This window comes from Bos indicus, chromosome 18, assembly GCF_029378745.1.
Source record: "Bos indicus isolate NIAB-ARS_2022 breed Sahiwal x Tharparkar chromosome 18, NIAB-ARS_B.indTharparkar_mat_pri_1.0, whole genome shotgun sequence".
Classification (NCBI taxonomy): Eukaryota; Metazoa; Chordata; class Mammalia; order Artiodactyla; family Bovidae; genus Bos; species Bos indicus.
The window spans coordinates 11,182,847-11,199,451 of record NC_091777.1 but is presented as its reverse complement, the minus strand read 5'-3'; the positions used below and the strand labels follow the sequence as shown (position 1 = coordinate 11,199,451).

Sequence of the window (16,605 nt, the reverse complement as noted above, 5' to 3'; positions counted from 1 at the left end):
TTACGTGTGACACTGCAGCCCATCAAATGCAGATGCAGACATGAAGATCCAGTCCTCTGAATACACGTATTCCAACTGCAAATATGTGAAACCATGCCACTCTGCCCACTTTGTGTGTATGCTGGAAAACAGAGCCATTTTAAGAAAAATACTATTGCTGTTCACCCCATAGTGAGTTTATCATTGTCACTTTTTTAAAAAGTCAATTATTTTAATTGGAGGGTAATTACAATATTGAGGTGGTTTTTGCCATATATCAACATGTGTTGTGTGTGTTTTGTCTGTTGAAGTCACTCAGTCGTGTTGGACTCTGTGTGACCCCCTAGACGATACAGTCCATGGAATTCTCCAGGCCAGAATACTGGAATGGGTAGTTGTTCCCTTCTCCAGGGGAATCTTCCCAACCCACGAATTGAACCAGGGTTTCCTGCATAGCAGGTGGATTCTTTACCAGCTAAGCTACCAGGGAAGCCCTGTATCAACATGAATCAGCCAAATATTTGGAATGTCTCAGCTTTACTTTTGAATATGGTAAATATCCATAGCCAAAACCCACACAAGGCTCTGTGGGGTTCTCAGTATTTTTAAAAATTAAGTTGTTGGTGTTGATTTGGCCGTGCCACACGGCATGTAGGCTCTTAGTTCCTTGACCAGGGATCAAACCCATACTCCCTGAAGTGGCAGTGCAGAGTCTTAACCACTGGACCACCAGGGATGTCCCTCAGTATTTTTTGTAATATAAAGTTTGAGAACCACTCTCTTAAGAGATGAACTGGAAGCAAATTCCAAAATATTGTTCAGCAAATGTCATTACACAATACATTCACAAGGAAAGCAAACAGCAGTTTTTGAGTCTGTTCAAAAGAGACTTGAAAGTCATTACTGCAAACAAAACAACTCAGTTATGAAACTTCACTCCACTGCTCACTAACCCACTTGGAGCCTCAGTTTTCTCACCAGGAAATGCGGTAAAATCAATACGTCTTAAGTTATCATGAGGATTAAGAGAAATGCTTTCATTGGAAACACAGACTTGCAACAAAGATTATCAGGAACCACACAAAACAGCCACTTACGTGTGTAAAAAGTGGTAACTCTTGGTAATTTTATTTGTCTCAAATTACTAAGAATCCCTACCACCTAATACCCATTGCTGATTGTCAACCACCCCACCCTCTTTCAGAGTCCCCCCGCATCACGGCAGTGAAACACTCTCTGGTAGGAGTTGGGGAAATGCAACGTGGCAGAGTGGAGAAATCTGGCCGGCTCATCCAGATGGTTCACTTAACTGGCATTGGTTAGCTCACCCCTCCCCTTCCACCCGTGAGCCTTGTCTGATGGCTACCAGGTCAATCACATGTGTGTACTTGGGACTAATACTCCAATCATATCTCAATAAAAACCGTTCTGTTCTGTGGACATTCTAACCATCATCAGGGTGTTCAGGGCCAGCACCGACATTTACTGTTCAGGGCGACAGAACCAAAGGCCGATCCACAGCCCCTGGCAGACAGCCTATCAGCTATCTCAATGACTACTATTTACAACAATTTTCCAAGCAAATGACAACTTTTTTCCAGGCCCGAGGCTCTCTGAAACATTCCTGCTCCTCCCATCTCCCTGGGAATGGATTCTAGTTCCTGATGCCAAGGGAAGGACACTGATCTGTGCAGAAATAGATGCCCTCTTCACGCTGGGTGTGTTTACCAAAACTGTCCCTTTAACAAAAGAAATCAACTGATTTGAGCCCCTGCTCAGGACTGCGTGACCACGTTATCCTCCGGCAGCATCAGTGAAGTCATCTTGTCAGAGGGGAGCGTGGAGGCCCATCAGCCTCAGAGTGGCATGGAAGCCACTCAGAAGATGTACTGGGGAAGGGGTATAAATTAGGAGCTTAGGGTTAACATGTACATACCTCTCTATATAAAATAGATAACCAGCAAGGACCTACTGCGTGGTACAAGGAGCCCTGCTCAACACTTTGTATTGGGTTGGCCAAAACATTAGCCCAGGCTTTTCCTTGAGATGTTACAGAAAAACCCAAATGAATATTTTGGACAAGCCAATAATAAATCTATAAGGAAAACAACCTGAACAAGAAAATATACATATACATATATATATATATATATATATATATAAAATATACACGTGTATATCTGAATTACTGTGCTGTACACCTGAAACTAACAACATTGTAAATTAACCAGACTTCAGTAATAAAATAAAATAATTTTCTTTATTGCAATAAGTAAATAACATACGCACTGAGGACCCCAACTCTGCTCTCTGAGAAATCAGATCTGCTGCCTGCGTCCATGTTCATTTTCCTCTCAAGAAAGACATGAACTCCTCCAGTGTCAGGGTCCAGACTGAGCTCAGAAAGGCCCTCAGCCCCCTGCAGCAGCCAGCTCTCAGCAGAGACTTGCATCTTGGGTGTGGGCATGAGAGGTGTGATTTATTCTCTGGTACTGCCCCCAAATACCTATGCAGATTTATACAGAGGGAAGGTGTGGGCTGGGGGGAGAGCAGAGAAGTGCGATGAAAGGAACAGTCACGACTAATGAATGATGGTGGAGGGTCCAAGGGACTGTCCTTGCCACTGTTCAGTAAGTTAGAAATTACTTCAAATATATGTCTTTTTTAAAAAAAGAAAAAAAAAAAAAACTTAAAACCAAAGGCATCTTCCTAGGTTACCCTGGGATGGGAGTGCCCCGCTCCTCCCCGAGACCGTCGCTCCAAGGGACGTTGTTGGAATTTAAGATGTTTCCCAAGTCCTGTACAATTTTACCAACAATTATTGCTAAGTGAAGGCCCTCCGGGGACAAGATGAGGGGAAATTTCATTTACATTTCCATCCAGAAGGCTCTGATCATTCCTCTGAGCGGGGAACAGGTGGATAGGCTCAGCCCTCTTCCTGAAGACAGGTGACCCCAGCGCATATTTGTTGAGGACCTATTCTGTCAGGCGCTGACCTGAGGGCTTTAGAAGTATTCTCTAGTCCAAGCCTCATCACCACCCCAAGAAGCACTTACTATCAGTTCAGTTCAGTACTTACTATGGGGACCCCCAATTGCTCCATTTTACAGATGAAGAAACTGAAGCTAAGAAAAGTTAGATTAGCTGCCCAAGGTCATCTAGGAAGAAAGCCACAGGGTTTGAGCCCCATTTCAGTGGCCTTCAGTCTTTTTTTTTTTTTACAGTGCTTTTTTTTTCTAATTTCAGAAAATATTTTATTTTTTTTAATGCTTTTTTATTGTAGTAAAAGCCACATACTATAAAACATACAACTTAACCATATTTAACTGTAGGGCTCCGGAGAAGGCAATGGCACCCCACTCCAGTACTCTTGCCTGGAAAATCCCATGGATGGAGGAGTCTGGTGGGCTGCAGTCCATGGGGTCGCTAAGAGTCAGACAAGACTGAGCGACTTCACTTTCACTTTTCACTTTCATGCACTGGAGAAGGAAATGGCAACCCATTCCAGTGTTCTTGCCTGGAGAATCCCAGGGGCAGGGGAGCCTGGTGGGCTGCCGTCTATGGGGTCGCACAGAGTCGGACACGACTGAAGCGACTCAGCAGCAGCAGCAGCAACTGTACGGCTCAGTGGCACTAAGTACATTCACACTGTTGTGCAGCCCTCACCATCATCCTCGTCTCCCGAATTTTTCTCCTCCTTGAACTCTGTCCCCATTAGATACTAACTCCTCATCCCTGCTCCCATACCACCCCCACCCCTGGCCCCTGGCATCCACCAGTGTACTTTCTGACTCTATGAATTCAATGATTCTAAGTACCTCATGTAAGTGGTATTTATCTGCATCTACTGTATACTGGAGGGGCTTCCCATGTGGTACAGTGGTAAAGAACTCGCCTGCCAATGGAGGAGACACGGGTTCGATCCATCCCTGGATCAGCAAGATCCCCTGGAGAAGGAAATGGCAACCCACTCCAGTATTCTTGCCTGGAAAATCCCATGGACAGAGGAGCCTGGCGGGCTACAGTCCATGGGGTCGCAGAGAGTCGGACATGACTGAGTGCATGTGACTGTACTGGAATACGTTTTTAGGGTTCATTTAATACATGCCGTGTGGCCTACAGTCTTAACCACACTCGACACTGCTTGTGGTCATACTTCTCCCCTTGCAGGCCTGCACTGAGATCAGGGGAGCACCCACGGGGGCCTCTGTCAACCTCAGGCACCATCTGTGCAGTCACCTGAACGTCCCTTTGCTTATCTCCAACCTCCAAGTGGTCTTCTTTGAATTGGTCTGATTCCTCAAGAACCGGTCTGAACTTGTTTGACTGACCCTGGTCTTGGAGATCACATAACTGAATGAGCGCGATCAGGCAATAAGAAAGGCCTGGTAATTCCAGGTCTTTCCGGTTATAAAAATGACATTTCAGCTCAGAGGACTCCTGACTTGCCCGCCCCCCTGGCCCCCAGCCCTTGCCCCTACCAGCTCTCTTCTGGAAAAGGCTGCTCCTTCCAGCAGGCTCCTACAGGCTGGCCTGTCCTTGGGGCTGAGCAACTGAGGATGGTGGGGGGCCCGGTCTACCTGTGGTGCAATGTGGTGTCTACAGACGGCAGTGGGGTGAACAGAACGGATTCAGATCTATGCTTGAGAAACTACAGACGTGGTTTACATGGATTAACTCACTGGCTCTTCAAAGAGTCTGTGAAGTAGCTTAACTATTTTTTTGGGGGGCGGGGGGCCTGTGCCTCGCAACACGTGGGATTTTAGTTCCCAGACCAGGGATCTCAAACCTGCACCCCCTGCATCAGAAGCATGGAGTCCTAACCACTGGACCACCAGCGAAGTCCTAGCTTAACTATTATTAGCCCAGCTTATAGATAAGGAAAGTGAGACCTGAAGAGGCTGGGCTACATGCCACACGCAGCAGAGAGGGGCTAAGTGGCCACTCTGGCTGGAGAACCCACTCATATGCCTAACAGCAAGTGGGATGAAGGAGAAATCTCAGATTTCCGGTTGGTTATGAACCTTTTACATGCAACTTTTTTTTTTTTTTTTTCGAATGGAGCTCAGAATTTTGGGAACAAAGATACCTTGAAACAGTCCCATGGCCTCATAATTTTATTATTTACAATGATGATACTGCTAAATGTAGAAGAGATTTAACATCTACATCTTTCCAGAAACACCTCAGAGAAAGAAAATTCTCAAATCAGAGGGAAAATGCTTCGGCAGAAAATGCATGTGGTGGATTCTCTGGGCCAACAGGGTCACTGTGACTATCCTGATCTTGACTGAGGTGCTGTCCTCAGCTATTAGGGCTGAGGGATGCTGAAGTGGGGGTGATGAGCTCAATTTTGACAAGGTTGCCCGATTCTTCCCTTGCACATAGTCCTGGCAAATTCCATGCCTAACTTCTCAACCTTACACCTTGCATGAGGCAGGAGTGGCTTTAGGTACCCCCAGCAGCGCCCCTCTGCTCTGTCTTCCATGCCCCTCACCCCAGAGAAAGCATGCAAACTAAAGCCACACTACTCAGGCCCTTCACCAAACTATTTATTGACTTGTCTCCAAAGACAAATATTAATTAAGTCGGGTCCTAGCAGGGGGAAGTTAAGGGTTCTCGGACAACTGAAATACTGTGCAGTTTATAATGGATAGATAGATATTAATAGAAGTAAATTATCCAGTGTTTACTGAGCGCCTCTTACCTCTTGTCTCGGCTCTGGCTTCACACATGTGATTTCCATCACCCCATAACCCAACATGAAGTGATGTCATTTTACAGATAAGGAAATTGAGGCTCAGAGATCTGAAACAACTGACCCCAAGGTGAGCCAGGCAGGCGGTGGCGAGCTGGGCTTTGCCCTCACCCTGTGCAGATGAGGAGGGAGGGGTGGCCTGGAGCAGGGCCGTGGGGGGAGATGGGGGAGGGTGGGGACAGGCTCAGAGGCCAGGCTTTCCTCTGGGACGGGTCTCCCATGGGGGATTTCCGGGGAGAGCTAGGTGGGGCTTGGGTCCGCACTCACCTGCCGGCTTGCGCTGCTTGACACACTGCCCCCGGTTGGGGATGCCCGCAGCCAGGTCGCCTGGGCTCAGGATGTGGCACTCGTAGCCTGAGGGGCAGAGGAGCGGCTCGGCTCCATCCTCGGTGGTGCTGCAGGCCTCTGCTGCGGGGCGGGGGGACACATGGGGGGCTCAGGGGTGGCCCCCAGCGGAGCAGAGGGGCTGCCTCTTGTCTGCAACCCAGATGCCAGGCTGTGCCTGGGGTCTCTGCGCGCACACACACACACACATGCACACGGGGGCAGCTCAAAGTCAAATGACCCCAAACACGCCCTCACACGCATTATGACACACATAATGTATGTTCACCTGCACACCTTGAAACACATGTGTTCATGTTTACAGTCACATATATACATATGCTTACACACCAAAATCCCAATATAAATATACAGTTGCACCACCCCACAAGTTCTAACACACAAACACACATACATATTAGCTGTATCCCCACGCACACACACACAAACACATCCTGCACATACACATTCACATCTATAGTCACACACATCTTCATGACACAGCTGCACAAGTACTCAGACACACAGCCACAGCACTGCCACTGGGCTCCATGAACAGCCGCACTCCCTAATGGCCACGTGGTGCACGTGTATGTGTGCAGAGCCACAAAGCACGGCGGCACACAGCCAGCTGTTCACTCACACCCACACCCCCGCAGTGGCCCAGACCCCAGGCCTGCCTGTCGTCCCTTTCAGAAACTGTCCTCCACCACCCCCGCCCCCAAGGAGGCCTCGTGGGCAGGGAACAATGGACCCACGTGGTGATTTTAAGGCTCTGAAAACCCCACCCGCCTCCCTCCGAATTCTCCACCCAGTGAGGAGGCCCCAGTCCCAGGGACAGTCGAACCCTATGGTGTTCTGGGGATTCTGAGAGCCTGGCCAAGCCCCAGTCACACTCTTCTATGGGGGTGGGGACGGTTCAAGAGGGCTGGGTATCTGAGGACAAGCAGCCTCCTAGAGCAGAGGCTGCCCCTGGTTTTCAGTTTTCTGGGGGCAGCCTGAGGAGGGGGAACCCTGGCTGTGCTGTCGGGTTGGGCGTCACCCCGCAGGTACCTTGCAACACCTCCTCAGGGCCATCCAGGAGCCAGCCATTGCCCCCAAGCCATCGAGGTTTCGGCTGTACTAGCCAGTCTAAAACTGATAAGATAATGCATGGTTATGTCAATGCCCTCTTCAGGCAGCCAAGAAATGCCCCAGCCTCTGGGAATGGGGGAACTCACATCTCATGAAGAAACACTGACCCTCCTAAAGGAGAGACAAAACAACGTGGTTCTCCCGAAAAAAAATTCACCTCTTCCCTTTAGTAACAGATTTTTGAGTTTCAACTAGGCATCGGATAGCCAAGCTGGAGACTACATTTCCCAGCAGTTCCTGTGGCCAGGTATGGCCATGCAAACCGAGTTCTGGCCAATGGGATGTGAGCAGAGGTGATGATGCAGCTTTCTATCTTGCCCTTGCATTGATGCCTGTCTGTCCCCTTCCCTCTCTTTCCTGAAACCTGCAGTCTGGGGCCCACTTAGACCACGTGGAGCAACAAGACAGAGGGAACCTGGGTCCCTGGGTGACTGTGGAGCAGAGCCACCTGCCTGCTATGGACCATCTGTCAACTCTGGCCTTTTAACCAAGGGAGAAGGAAATATTTAATAGGCTGGGCCCCTTGCTTTATGGGTCTTTTAGTTACAGCCTTATGGCCTGTTCTCTAACCAATGCATTTTTTAACAGGAAGAGTGACCATGTAGTAGACTGGAAGGTCTTCCAACCCCCAAACAGGGATTGAAAACCCAAATGTCTCTGGGGACAGAGAAGTAACATAAAGGAAGAAAGCAGGCCAGGCAGGACCATGGCCAACTGGAGAGTGTTCTGCCTCAACGGGTCAGCAGTTGGCCAGCTCTGGCCAACCATTCCCCGTGTTCTCAGAGCCTCTGGGTGTTGTAGCTGCTTTAAATACTATTTATTTGGCTTCACTGAGTCTTGGTTGCGGTACATGGGGCTTCACTGCAGCACGCAGGCTCCAGAGTGCACAGGCTCGACAGCTGTGATGTGAGAGCTTAGCTGCCTCATGGGGATCTTAGTTCCCTGAGCAGGAATCAAAACAACGTCCACTGCATTGGAAGCTGGACTCTTAACCACTGAGTGGCTTTTTCTTTTTCTTAAACTTTTAAGTCTGTATTTTTTTTTTTTTTTAAAAAGATAAACTCGGTTTTAAATGTTGGCAATTAATTTTTTTTAAAAAGTGCTTTGGAGATCAAATACAACTGGTCTGGGATCACATTTGCTTATGGCCGCTGCTTTAGTCTGACTCCAAAACACGGCAAAATAAAGAGACTGATGTGCTGCCTAGTGGCTTTGAGAGCACGGAGATGGAAACTGGTGAAAATGCTGGTTAGCTTTTTCTTTAAAAGAGTACAATATGGTTATAAGATGGTTGTTCTTGGTGTAGAAATGGAAACAACAGACCAGACCAGCTGTTTGCAACTTCCAAATGAGAGAGGTATCATGGTTCCAGAGCTCTATTTCCAGCCTTCTGTTTCTTCCCTCCTTTTTCCCATCACCTCAGGCTTAATGTTAGAAAATATATTTTCAATGCTGTTTTTCACTAAACAGGAAATGTATTAATGTACCCTATGCAGGGGAACATACACACTCAGCTATGTGTGTGCTGCATGCTCAGTCACGTCTGATTCTTTGTGACACCGTGGACTGTAGCCCACCAAGCTCCTGTGTCCACGGGATTCTCCAGGCAAGAGTATTGGAGTGGGTTGCCATTTCCTCCTCCAGGGGATCTTCCCAACCCAGGGGTCAAACCCACATCTCCTGCCTTGCAGGCAGATTCTTTATAGCTGAGTTGCCAGAGAAGCCCACACTTTGACATACTTTTTGGAATACTGAAATTTGGTCAAGGCCTCCCATAAATGTGCAGACCTTTAAGGCTTGGAAGCCCGGGGCCTTGCCTCTCTGCTCTCCAACTAGAACTTTCTGGGATCACCTACTAGATAAACTCCCTCCACCCAAGACGTTATCTCGGGTTCTGCTCTGGAGGGAAAGGGAACTTACAAGCAGACTGCAAGGAAGTGTATAAGCTGCTTAGTCATGTTAGACAAGCAGTTCTTAATGTGGAGCGTTTGTGCTCCCGGATGAAACATCTAGTGAAGTCCAGAGACTGTTTTTGGCTGTCCCAGTGTGGGGGTGGGGCTACTACTGCCATCTAGTGGGGAGAGGCCAGGGGTGCCACTCAACATCCCATGAACACAACACCCAGGTCAGCCCCTCACTCCTCACCCCAATTAGAATTATCCAAACCCAGAGGTCAAGAGTGCCAAGGGCAAGACAACGTGTGCTAAACATTACTGTTATAATTATTATGACTAATGCTTTGCCGACTCTTCCTGCTGGCCAGTGAGAGCCAGGCTTGCACTGATTCGTCCATCCTTCACTGAGTAACTTTTACATGGTGGGGATACAGCAATGACTGAAACAAATCAAACTTCCTGCCTCGTGGGGCTGACCTTCAAGTTGGGGGAACAATCAGGAGACAAATGAAGTATAATATTTTAGACTGAGCCGTAAAGAAAGCTTAACCCACAAGGCAGTAAGGAACCAGAGGAGAGCCGTAAGGCCAGAGTAAAGATGATCACAGAGAGGGAAACTACCCTGAGGGGCTTCCCTGGTGGTTCAGATGATAAAGAGTCCAGCAATGCGGGAGATGGGGGCCAATCCCTGGGGCAGGAAGATCCCTTGGAGAACAGAATGTCAACCTGATCCAATACTCTCATCTGGAGATTTCTGTGGACAGAGGAGCCTTGCAGGCTACAGTCCATGATGCTGGGAAAGAGTGAAGGCCAAAGGAGAAAAGGGTGGCAGAGGATGAGATGGCTAGACAGCATCACTGACTCAATGGACATGAATCTGAGCAAACTCCGGGAGATGGTGAAGGACAGTGAAACCTGGCGTGCTGCAGTCCATTGGGTCGCAAACAGTCGGACACAACTTAGCAACTGAACAACGACAACTCCCCTGAGAAAGAGATCACCTCTGGACTGAGATCTGAGAGGGTCAGGAAGTGAGCTATGTGGGTATCTGGGGGAAAGACTGGTTTCCACAAACGGACCAGAGGCCCCACATTCCTACACTCAGAGCCTAAGGCAGTGGACACTTCCCCATTGTCAGAAGACTAAACTGAAGCCCCAGTTCTGCCTGCTGGGTGAGTCTGGGCAAGGTACTGAGCTTCTCTGAGCTCCAGTATCTTCAGCTATGAAACAGGGCTGATAATGGTCTCTCCACTCCATGGGAGTGTGTGAGCATTAAATGACATAGTGCAAGGAAAGGCTATTTGGAATGTCATGGACAGTTATTCAGTTTGTGCACTGCCTGTTCTAGGCAGCAAGTAAGGCTAGAGTTCCTATACGCTGTCTCAGCCCAAAGGAGGGGACATCTTTTAGACTTGCCCAACCAGACAGGCATATTTTTATGTGCTTCGGCCACCAGGAGGGGTGCCATTTTGTCCTTGTAAGAGGCCCTGTAGGAGCCAGCCTGGCCAAGAGGCAGTGCTTGAAGGCAGCACCGATCATAATTATGAGCATTATTAAGGGTGCCGAGTCCCTTGTCATCCCTGTGACCTCACCCTGAATAAAACTGAGTGTGTTCATTCTTACCTTGGCTTTGGCAGGCCTGGGGGCTAGGGGGTTACTAATGAAGGCCCACGGGAACCAGAGCCTCTGGCTGACAGTGCAGTCCTACCAGACTTCTGTGCTCCAAAGGCTCAGCCCCAAGCAGAACGGAGAGAAACCGCCTGCCTACCCTCGTCCTACCCACTCAGGGCACGTTTTCCCCAGTCAGTGGAGACCCCACCCCCCTCCCCATCCCCCCAGCCTCCCTTTCTACCCCTCCCTTCCCCAAGCGCTCCAGAAGGGATCTGAAATACCTCCCTCCAAAGATGATGCCCTGAGAACTGTTTCTCAGGAGATTCCCATTAGGATTCAACGAACATGTATTGATTCCCTGCTCCTAGCCCCACGTGGGGCTGAGCAAACACTTCGGGACTTGGCACTCGCTGGAAGCCGAGCGTTCTCATTCCTGCTTTGCAGGTGGGGATTTAAGGCTGTCACCAGCTGACCAGCAGATCTGAACCCAGGAGTCTGCGTCCTCCCCTGGATCGCTAAGGTGTCAGGTCTCCATCTCAAATACCCCCAGCACCAGGCCTCATGAGTGAACTGGGTGGTCCTGGTGGGGTCTCTGGAAAACTAGAGGGGTCCCCCTGCCATGTAGGAGCACCTGAGGCTGCAGCAGATGGTGGGCCAGGGAATGCGGGCCAGTATTTTTAAGAAAAGCTGGAAATCTGGATTTTTTAACGAGCAATCTCCCCCAGCTTCATAAGAGGAAACATTTTCCCTGGAATGGGTGTCCTCTGGACTGTAGTTCTCCGCTGGCAGAGGTGAGCCCCGCATACAGCAGGCGCTCACTGCATGCAGCTGGATACTTGCCTCAGGAGCGCTATGTTCCCATTTCCTAGGTGGCCCAGGTTTAAGCCCAGTTGTTCCTGCAGGCAGGCAGCACCAGGCAGGACAGTTCCCCGGCGGCGCCGGCCCCCCAACCCCGCCCCCTCCCCTGCCCATTTCCCCGCCCCCGACCCCACCCAGCCCGGGTGATCCTACCTGGCGGGGGCGGCACGGCCTCCAGACAAGCGTAGGCGCAGCCGTTGTAGCAGCAGCGCCGGTGTCGCGGGCACTCGGAGTCGGCCTGGCAGCGTGCAGCCTGGCAGGCACCGGGGGGCAGCGAGCGCGGGGGCGGTGGGCAGCGGTCTGCGCGGGGCTGCCGGGAGCCGCCTACCTCCTCCGCCTACGGGGAGAAGGCGCATCAGTGGGATGTGCTGGGTGCTTTGCGCCTCGGTCGAATAGCTGGGCCTCTCTGAGCCAATGCGTCCTGGCATTGGCAGAACCATCCTCTGAAGTTTGCTCTGACCGTGAAAAGATGCTGTTTCTCTTTGTAAGAGCCCCAAACTGTGGGGCTCACTGATGGTGAGCCCAGCAGCAGCCAAAAGATGAATGCATCTGGAGAAGTATGTTAACCAAGCATCTATCCTGATGTATTTATGTATATACAGATTTGTATATATTTACATATAAAAGGGTATATATGTACATATATACATACACATAGATATGTACACATGTAATTTCTGTATATACATATATACTTATCATCCATCCATATGTTTATATAGAACTTTGAGAATTTACAAATCACACACAAAATGAATAAATTCACACAACAGACAACTTGGATAAAACTCACAAACATAATACTGAGCAAAAAAAAGAAAAGGAAACCCCAATGTCACAGGAGCACACACAATGGCCCTGTTCTGCTTCTTGATCTACGTGCTGGCTCCGTAGTGCATTTTAATGGAATCTGACTCAGGATTTTCCCACGTTTAGGCACTATGTTTCCAGGAAAAGTGAATAATATGATATATTATTTAACATGTAAGAAGTATGGACACACCCGGCCAATAAAACAAGCATTTTAGAGGTGGGATTGGGAGAGCTGAAGTCATGCCAGGTAAGCCACTCTGGATCCCTGTGACACCAGACGCCATCTGTGCAGGAAGCACTGTTTGGTTTCTGGATTTGAGGGTAGGGTGTTTGGAGGGCAGGTCTTACACATGCCTATACACACGTGCACACACTCATGCACACACAGTTAGAGTAAATCATTGTGAAAAAAACACCCTGGATTGCCCCACCACCTGCTATTGTCTGAACTACTCTTCCCACCTAAAACACTGTAACTACTGATCCTCCAATCCCCCAACATATATATATTTCAAAATTCTGCCCTTTGTACAAGTAAATAATGTACTGTTGCAGACTACAATAGCATATAGCCACTAAAACCTGCTTATGAGCAATCCCCCAAGATATGGTGGCTTGTAAAGAAAACTAAAGTGTAGAACAATTTGTATGCTCTGCACCTATGTTTTAAAATATACGTATGCACACACATGTAATATGCATATATTTATACAGGCCTAGAACATCTTTGGAAGGATATACAAGAATACACAAGCAACTGTTGTCAAAGATTACCTCTGGAGAGAAGAATTAGGTTCTGAAGTTGAGGGAGATTTTTCCTATTGTCAACACTTTATTCTTCTTATTGCAATATATATATTGCCATGAACACATTTATTTTTTTTTTCAATTTAAAGACAATTAAAAGTTTACAAGTAGAAATACTTAACAGGAAAAACTTTATGTTAAGTAAAATAAATAAAGGCAAGCTACACAATGGCATATGCCCTTAAGGGTCAAGGCTGTCTGAACGTCCCTCCCCTGCAGCTACTGTGTGTCAGTCATTCAGTCATGTCTGACTGTTTGCAACCCCATGGGCTGTAGCCCACCAGGTTTCTCTGTCCATGGGATTCTCCAGGCAAGAATACTGGAGTGGGTAATCATTTCCTTCTCCAGGGGATCTTCCTGACCCAGGTATTGAATCTGGGTTTCCTGAACTGCAGGCAAATTCTTTACCTGAGCCACCAGGTTTCCGAGCCACCAGGGTGACTGCAAACCCCATGTGCTGCTCCCAGTGCCCTGTAGGGGGCGTCAGATCACCAAGAATAGGTTCTGAATAGCTGCATCTACCAATGGGTGGTGGGGGGGTCACAAAGACCAGTGGTTTTCAAACTACTTCCCAGGGACCCACAGGGGCTAAGACTGAGGGCCAGGTGGGGAAGGTAACAGTGACCAAGTGTGGGGGGGGGGTAAGGCCCCGGGAGGGTGGGGTGTCTGCCCCCCTTCACCCAGAGAATCATCTTTAAAAATATATATAGAAGTATAGTTGATTTCCAATATTGTGCTAGCTTTAGGTACATGGCAAAGTGATTCAGTTATTTATGGCTGATTCAAATGATACATTATTAAAAGATACAGAATGTAATTTCCTGTGCTGTACACCCTTGTTGCTTATTTAAGTGGAGTACTTTGTATCCAGAGAATTAATCTTTTCTCCCTTTTCTAAACCACTTAATCTGTGCAAAGCAAATAAAAGAAAAAAAAGAATACAAAGCCAACATCTGGCAGAAACAAAGCCCAAACAAACAAAAGGGGCAACCTTATACCTTTTGGATCTTCCAGCCCTGGTTCAGCCTTTCTGCCACCACCTGCTCGGCCGCCCCACCCCGCCAATTCCCGTATCCTCAGGAATAATATCCAAGCTACACGAAATACACATCATCCCACGCCAACAACTCCCAGTTCATTTTCTTCAGAATGAGCGACCCTGGACCCATGTTGGGGCCCCGCCACTGGAATCCTAATCAGAGGTGACAGCTGCCCTGGCCTCCCTGGGAGGGCGAGCAGGGATGCTGAGTGTGACTGGCAAGGGACTGCCGGCTTTTCCGCCCAGCCTGTTTTCACATTGAGCCTCATTTATGAAATTTAACAGAACCCGGAGATCAGACGGGACATGCTTTCCCCCACCTCCGATGCCTCCCAGGTGGGTGACTTCCTAAGGGCAGCCCCCAACAGGACAGGGGTGGGGTGGGGGGCACATTGAGAGATCCAGTTTAGATGTGCCAGGGCTCTCTGAGGAAAACTCAGATGTCGCTTCTCGGAATTGGGAGAGAACAAAAGAGATAAGCGCCTTAGAAGTCAAATCGCCCAAGTGATTTACGGTGAGGCCTGAACAACAGATGGCCCTGGGTGATAAAGAACCGATTTCACGGAGGGGCCCAGATTAAAGGATTAAATGTTTTGAAAAATATTTCATGTCAAGCAAGGTGATGCTCACAGAGGGTCCTAAACAAAGGATTAGGAAGAGAAAGAACAGACTTTAATCAAAGAAATAGATTACCTTCCCAGCCCCCAGAGGGTTAAAGTTTAAAGGCCAGAGTCTGCCAGCTAAAGGTCAGACCCCAGCTGGTCCCACGGCCCTGCCCCTTCACTTCTCTGGCCTCCCTCCTGTCCTCCTGCCCTCTCGCTCATTCCTGGCTAGTGCCCTGGCGCCTCTGAGGTCTCACCTCTGGGCCTTTGCACAAGATGCCTGCCCAGCTCTGGCCCTGACACGGCGCAGGTATCTGCTCTACATGCCCTTAGCGGGCGACCCGCATTCCCCGCAGCCTGCCTGACGTAGCTCCAAACCCTCCGTCACCCTTGGGGGGACTGCGCATTGACAAATGTGGCGTTTTTCTCCCCTACAACGTGCTCTCCTCGGAACTCTGTCTTCTTCCCACCTGTGTCCGCAGCACCTCTGACCGTGCGTGGCGGAGAGCCCGTGTTCCGTTCATCTTCCTTGCGGTTGATGGGAACTGTGACCATGAGGATGATGGAGGTGTGCCAGAGATGGGCAACACCGAGCGGCGGTTCACCACGTGCCAAGCAGCCTCCTGCACGTTCAGCCTGCATGTGGGCCCTGAGTGGGCGGTGTCCCTTCATGTTTGCTTAATTTTGCACCTTTTCCCTGGCATCCGCATAGTCTCTGGTCACGTGAGTCCAGTGGGGGCAGGTCCCTGGTGCTCAGAGAATTAAAGGTTTGCCCAAGGCCATAGGCAGAGAAGGGTCGTGAGCCCAAGTATTACATGCCTCCCTTCTAAAGTCAGAGTAAAGCATCCAAAATATAAACCTGGGGTCAGTGGCCTCGGTGCCAAAGGCTTGCCAAGACCCCAGACCCCTCGCCTTGGAGCCTCTTCTTCCTTTGGGGCAAGAACTTCAGAGCTGTGTCCCACATTCAAGTGTACCAAGGCGGATGGCGCCATGGCCGTGACCTCACGAACAGTCACGGATTTGAGCTCAGGCATGGGAGCCAGATGAGTCTGGCTTGGACCCCTGAAGCTGTGTAAGGAAAATGACCTCCGTGAGCCTGTTTCCTCACCTACGAAATGGGCCCAGAAGTAAGTGCCTGCTGCAGGGGTTTGCAGAGGGAGCGGGTAAGATCAGTAATGCTGATCCCTTGGTTTTATTATTCCTTTCGTGTTGATCTTCCTTGCTTCCTTCCTCCCTCCTCCCCGCCCTTGATTCACTCACACACACGATGAAGCTCTAGACGTGATGCTGAGGCAGATGCAAAAGAAACCTCTGAGCTGGTCCCTGCCTCCAAGGAGTTCAAGATCTGCTAGTAACTGGGATCTGTAGACGCTTAAGCAAGAAACCCTCCTGCAGCAATGCCGTCATTTCTGAGGAGGATGGGGGCAGGGGCAGACTGGCAGAGTTCCTCAGAGGAAGTAGCCGCCCCAGCACTGTTCTCTGAGGGTCCCCAGAGGCGGCGTCCATCGCTCCCCTCTGGTTACCTGTGTCCCCACCGTGGAGGTGAGAAAACAGAGGCACATATACCATATGGAGAGCGCCAGGCTCTAAACTTGGGCCAGTCTGCTTTCCTAATCCGGAGAAGGCAATGGCACCCGACTCCAGTACTTTTGCCTGGAAAATCCCATGGACGGAAGAGCCTGGTAGGCTGCAGTCCATGGGGTTGCGAAGAGTCGGACACGACTGAGCAACTTCACTTTCACTTTTCACTTTCATGCATTGGAGAAGGAAACGGCAACCCACTCC

At 49.3% G+C, this 16,605-nt stretch overlaps 1 protein-coding gene across 7 annotated transcripts in view; it reads right to left on the bottom strand.

The window, feature by feature from the left end:
* The window catches only part of WFDC1 (WAP four-disulfide core domain 1), an 84,030-nt gene that overhangs the window by 26,600 nt on the left and 40,825 nt on the right, over positions 1–16,605 (bottom strand). For all 7 annotated transcript variants that reach the window (XM_070770393.1, XM_019978932.2, XM_019978933.2 and 4 more), the window contains exons 3-5: positions 11,713–11,896; positions 7,115–7,198; positions 6,005–6,145 (exon numbers count right to left, since the gene is read on the bottom strand). In XM_070770393.1, the coding sequence (XP_070626494.1) occupies positions 6,005–6,145; positions 7,115–7,198; positions 11,713–11,896 (409 nt within the window). The remainder of the gene's footprint in view (positions 1–6,004; positions 6,146–7,114; positions 7,199–11,712; positions 11,897–16,605) is intronic.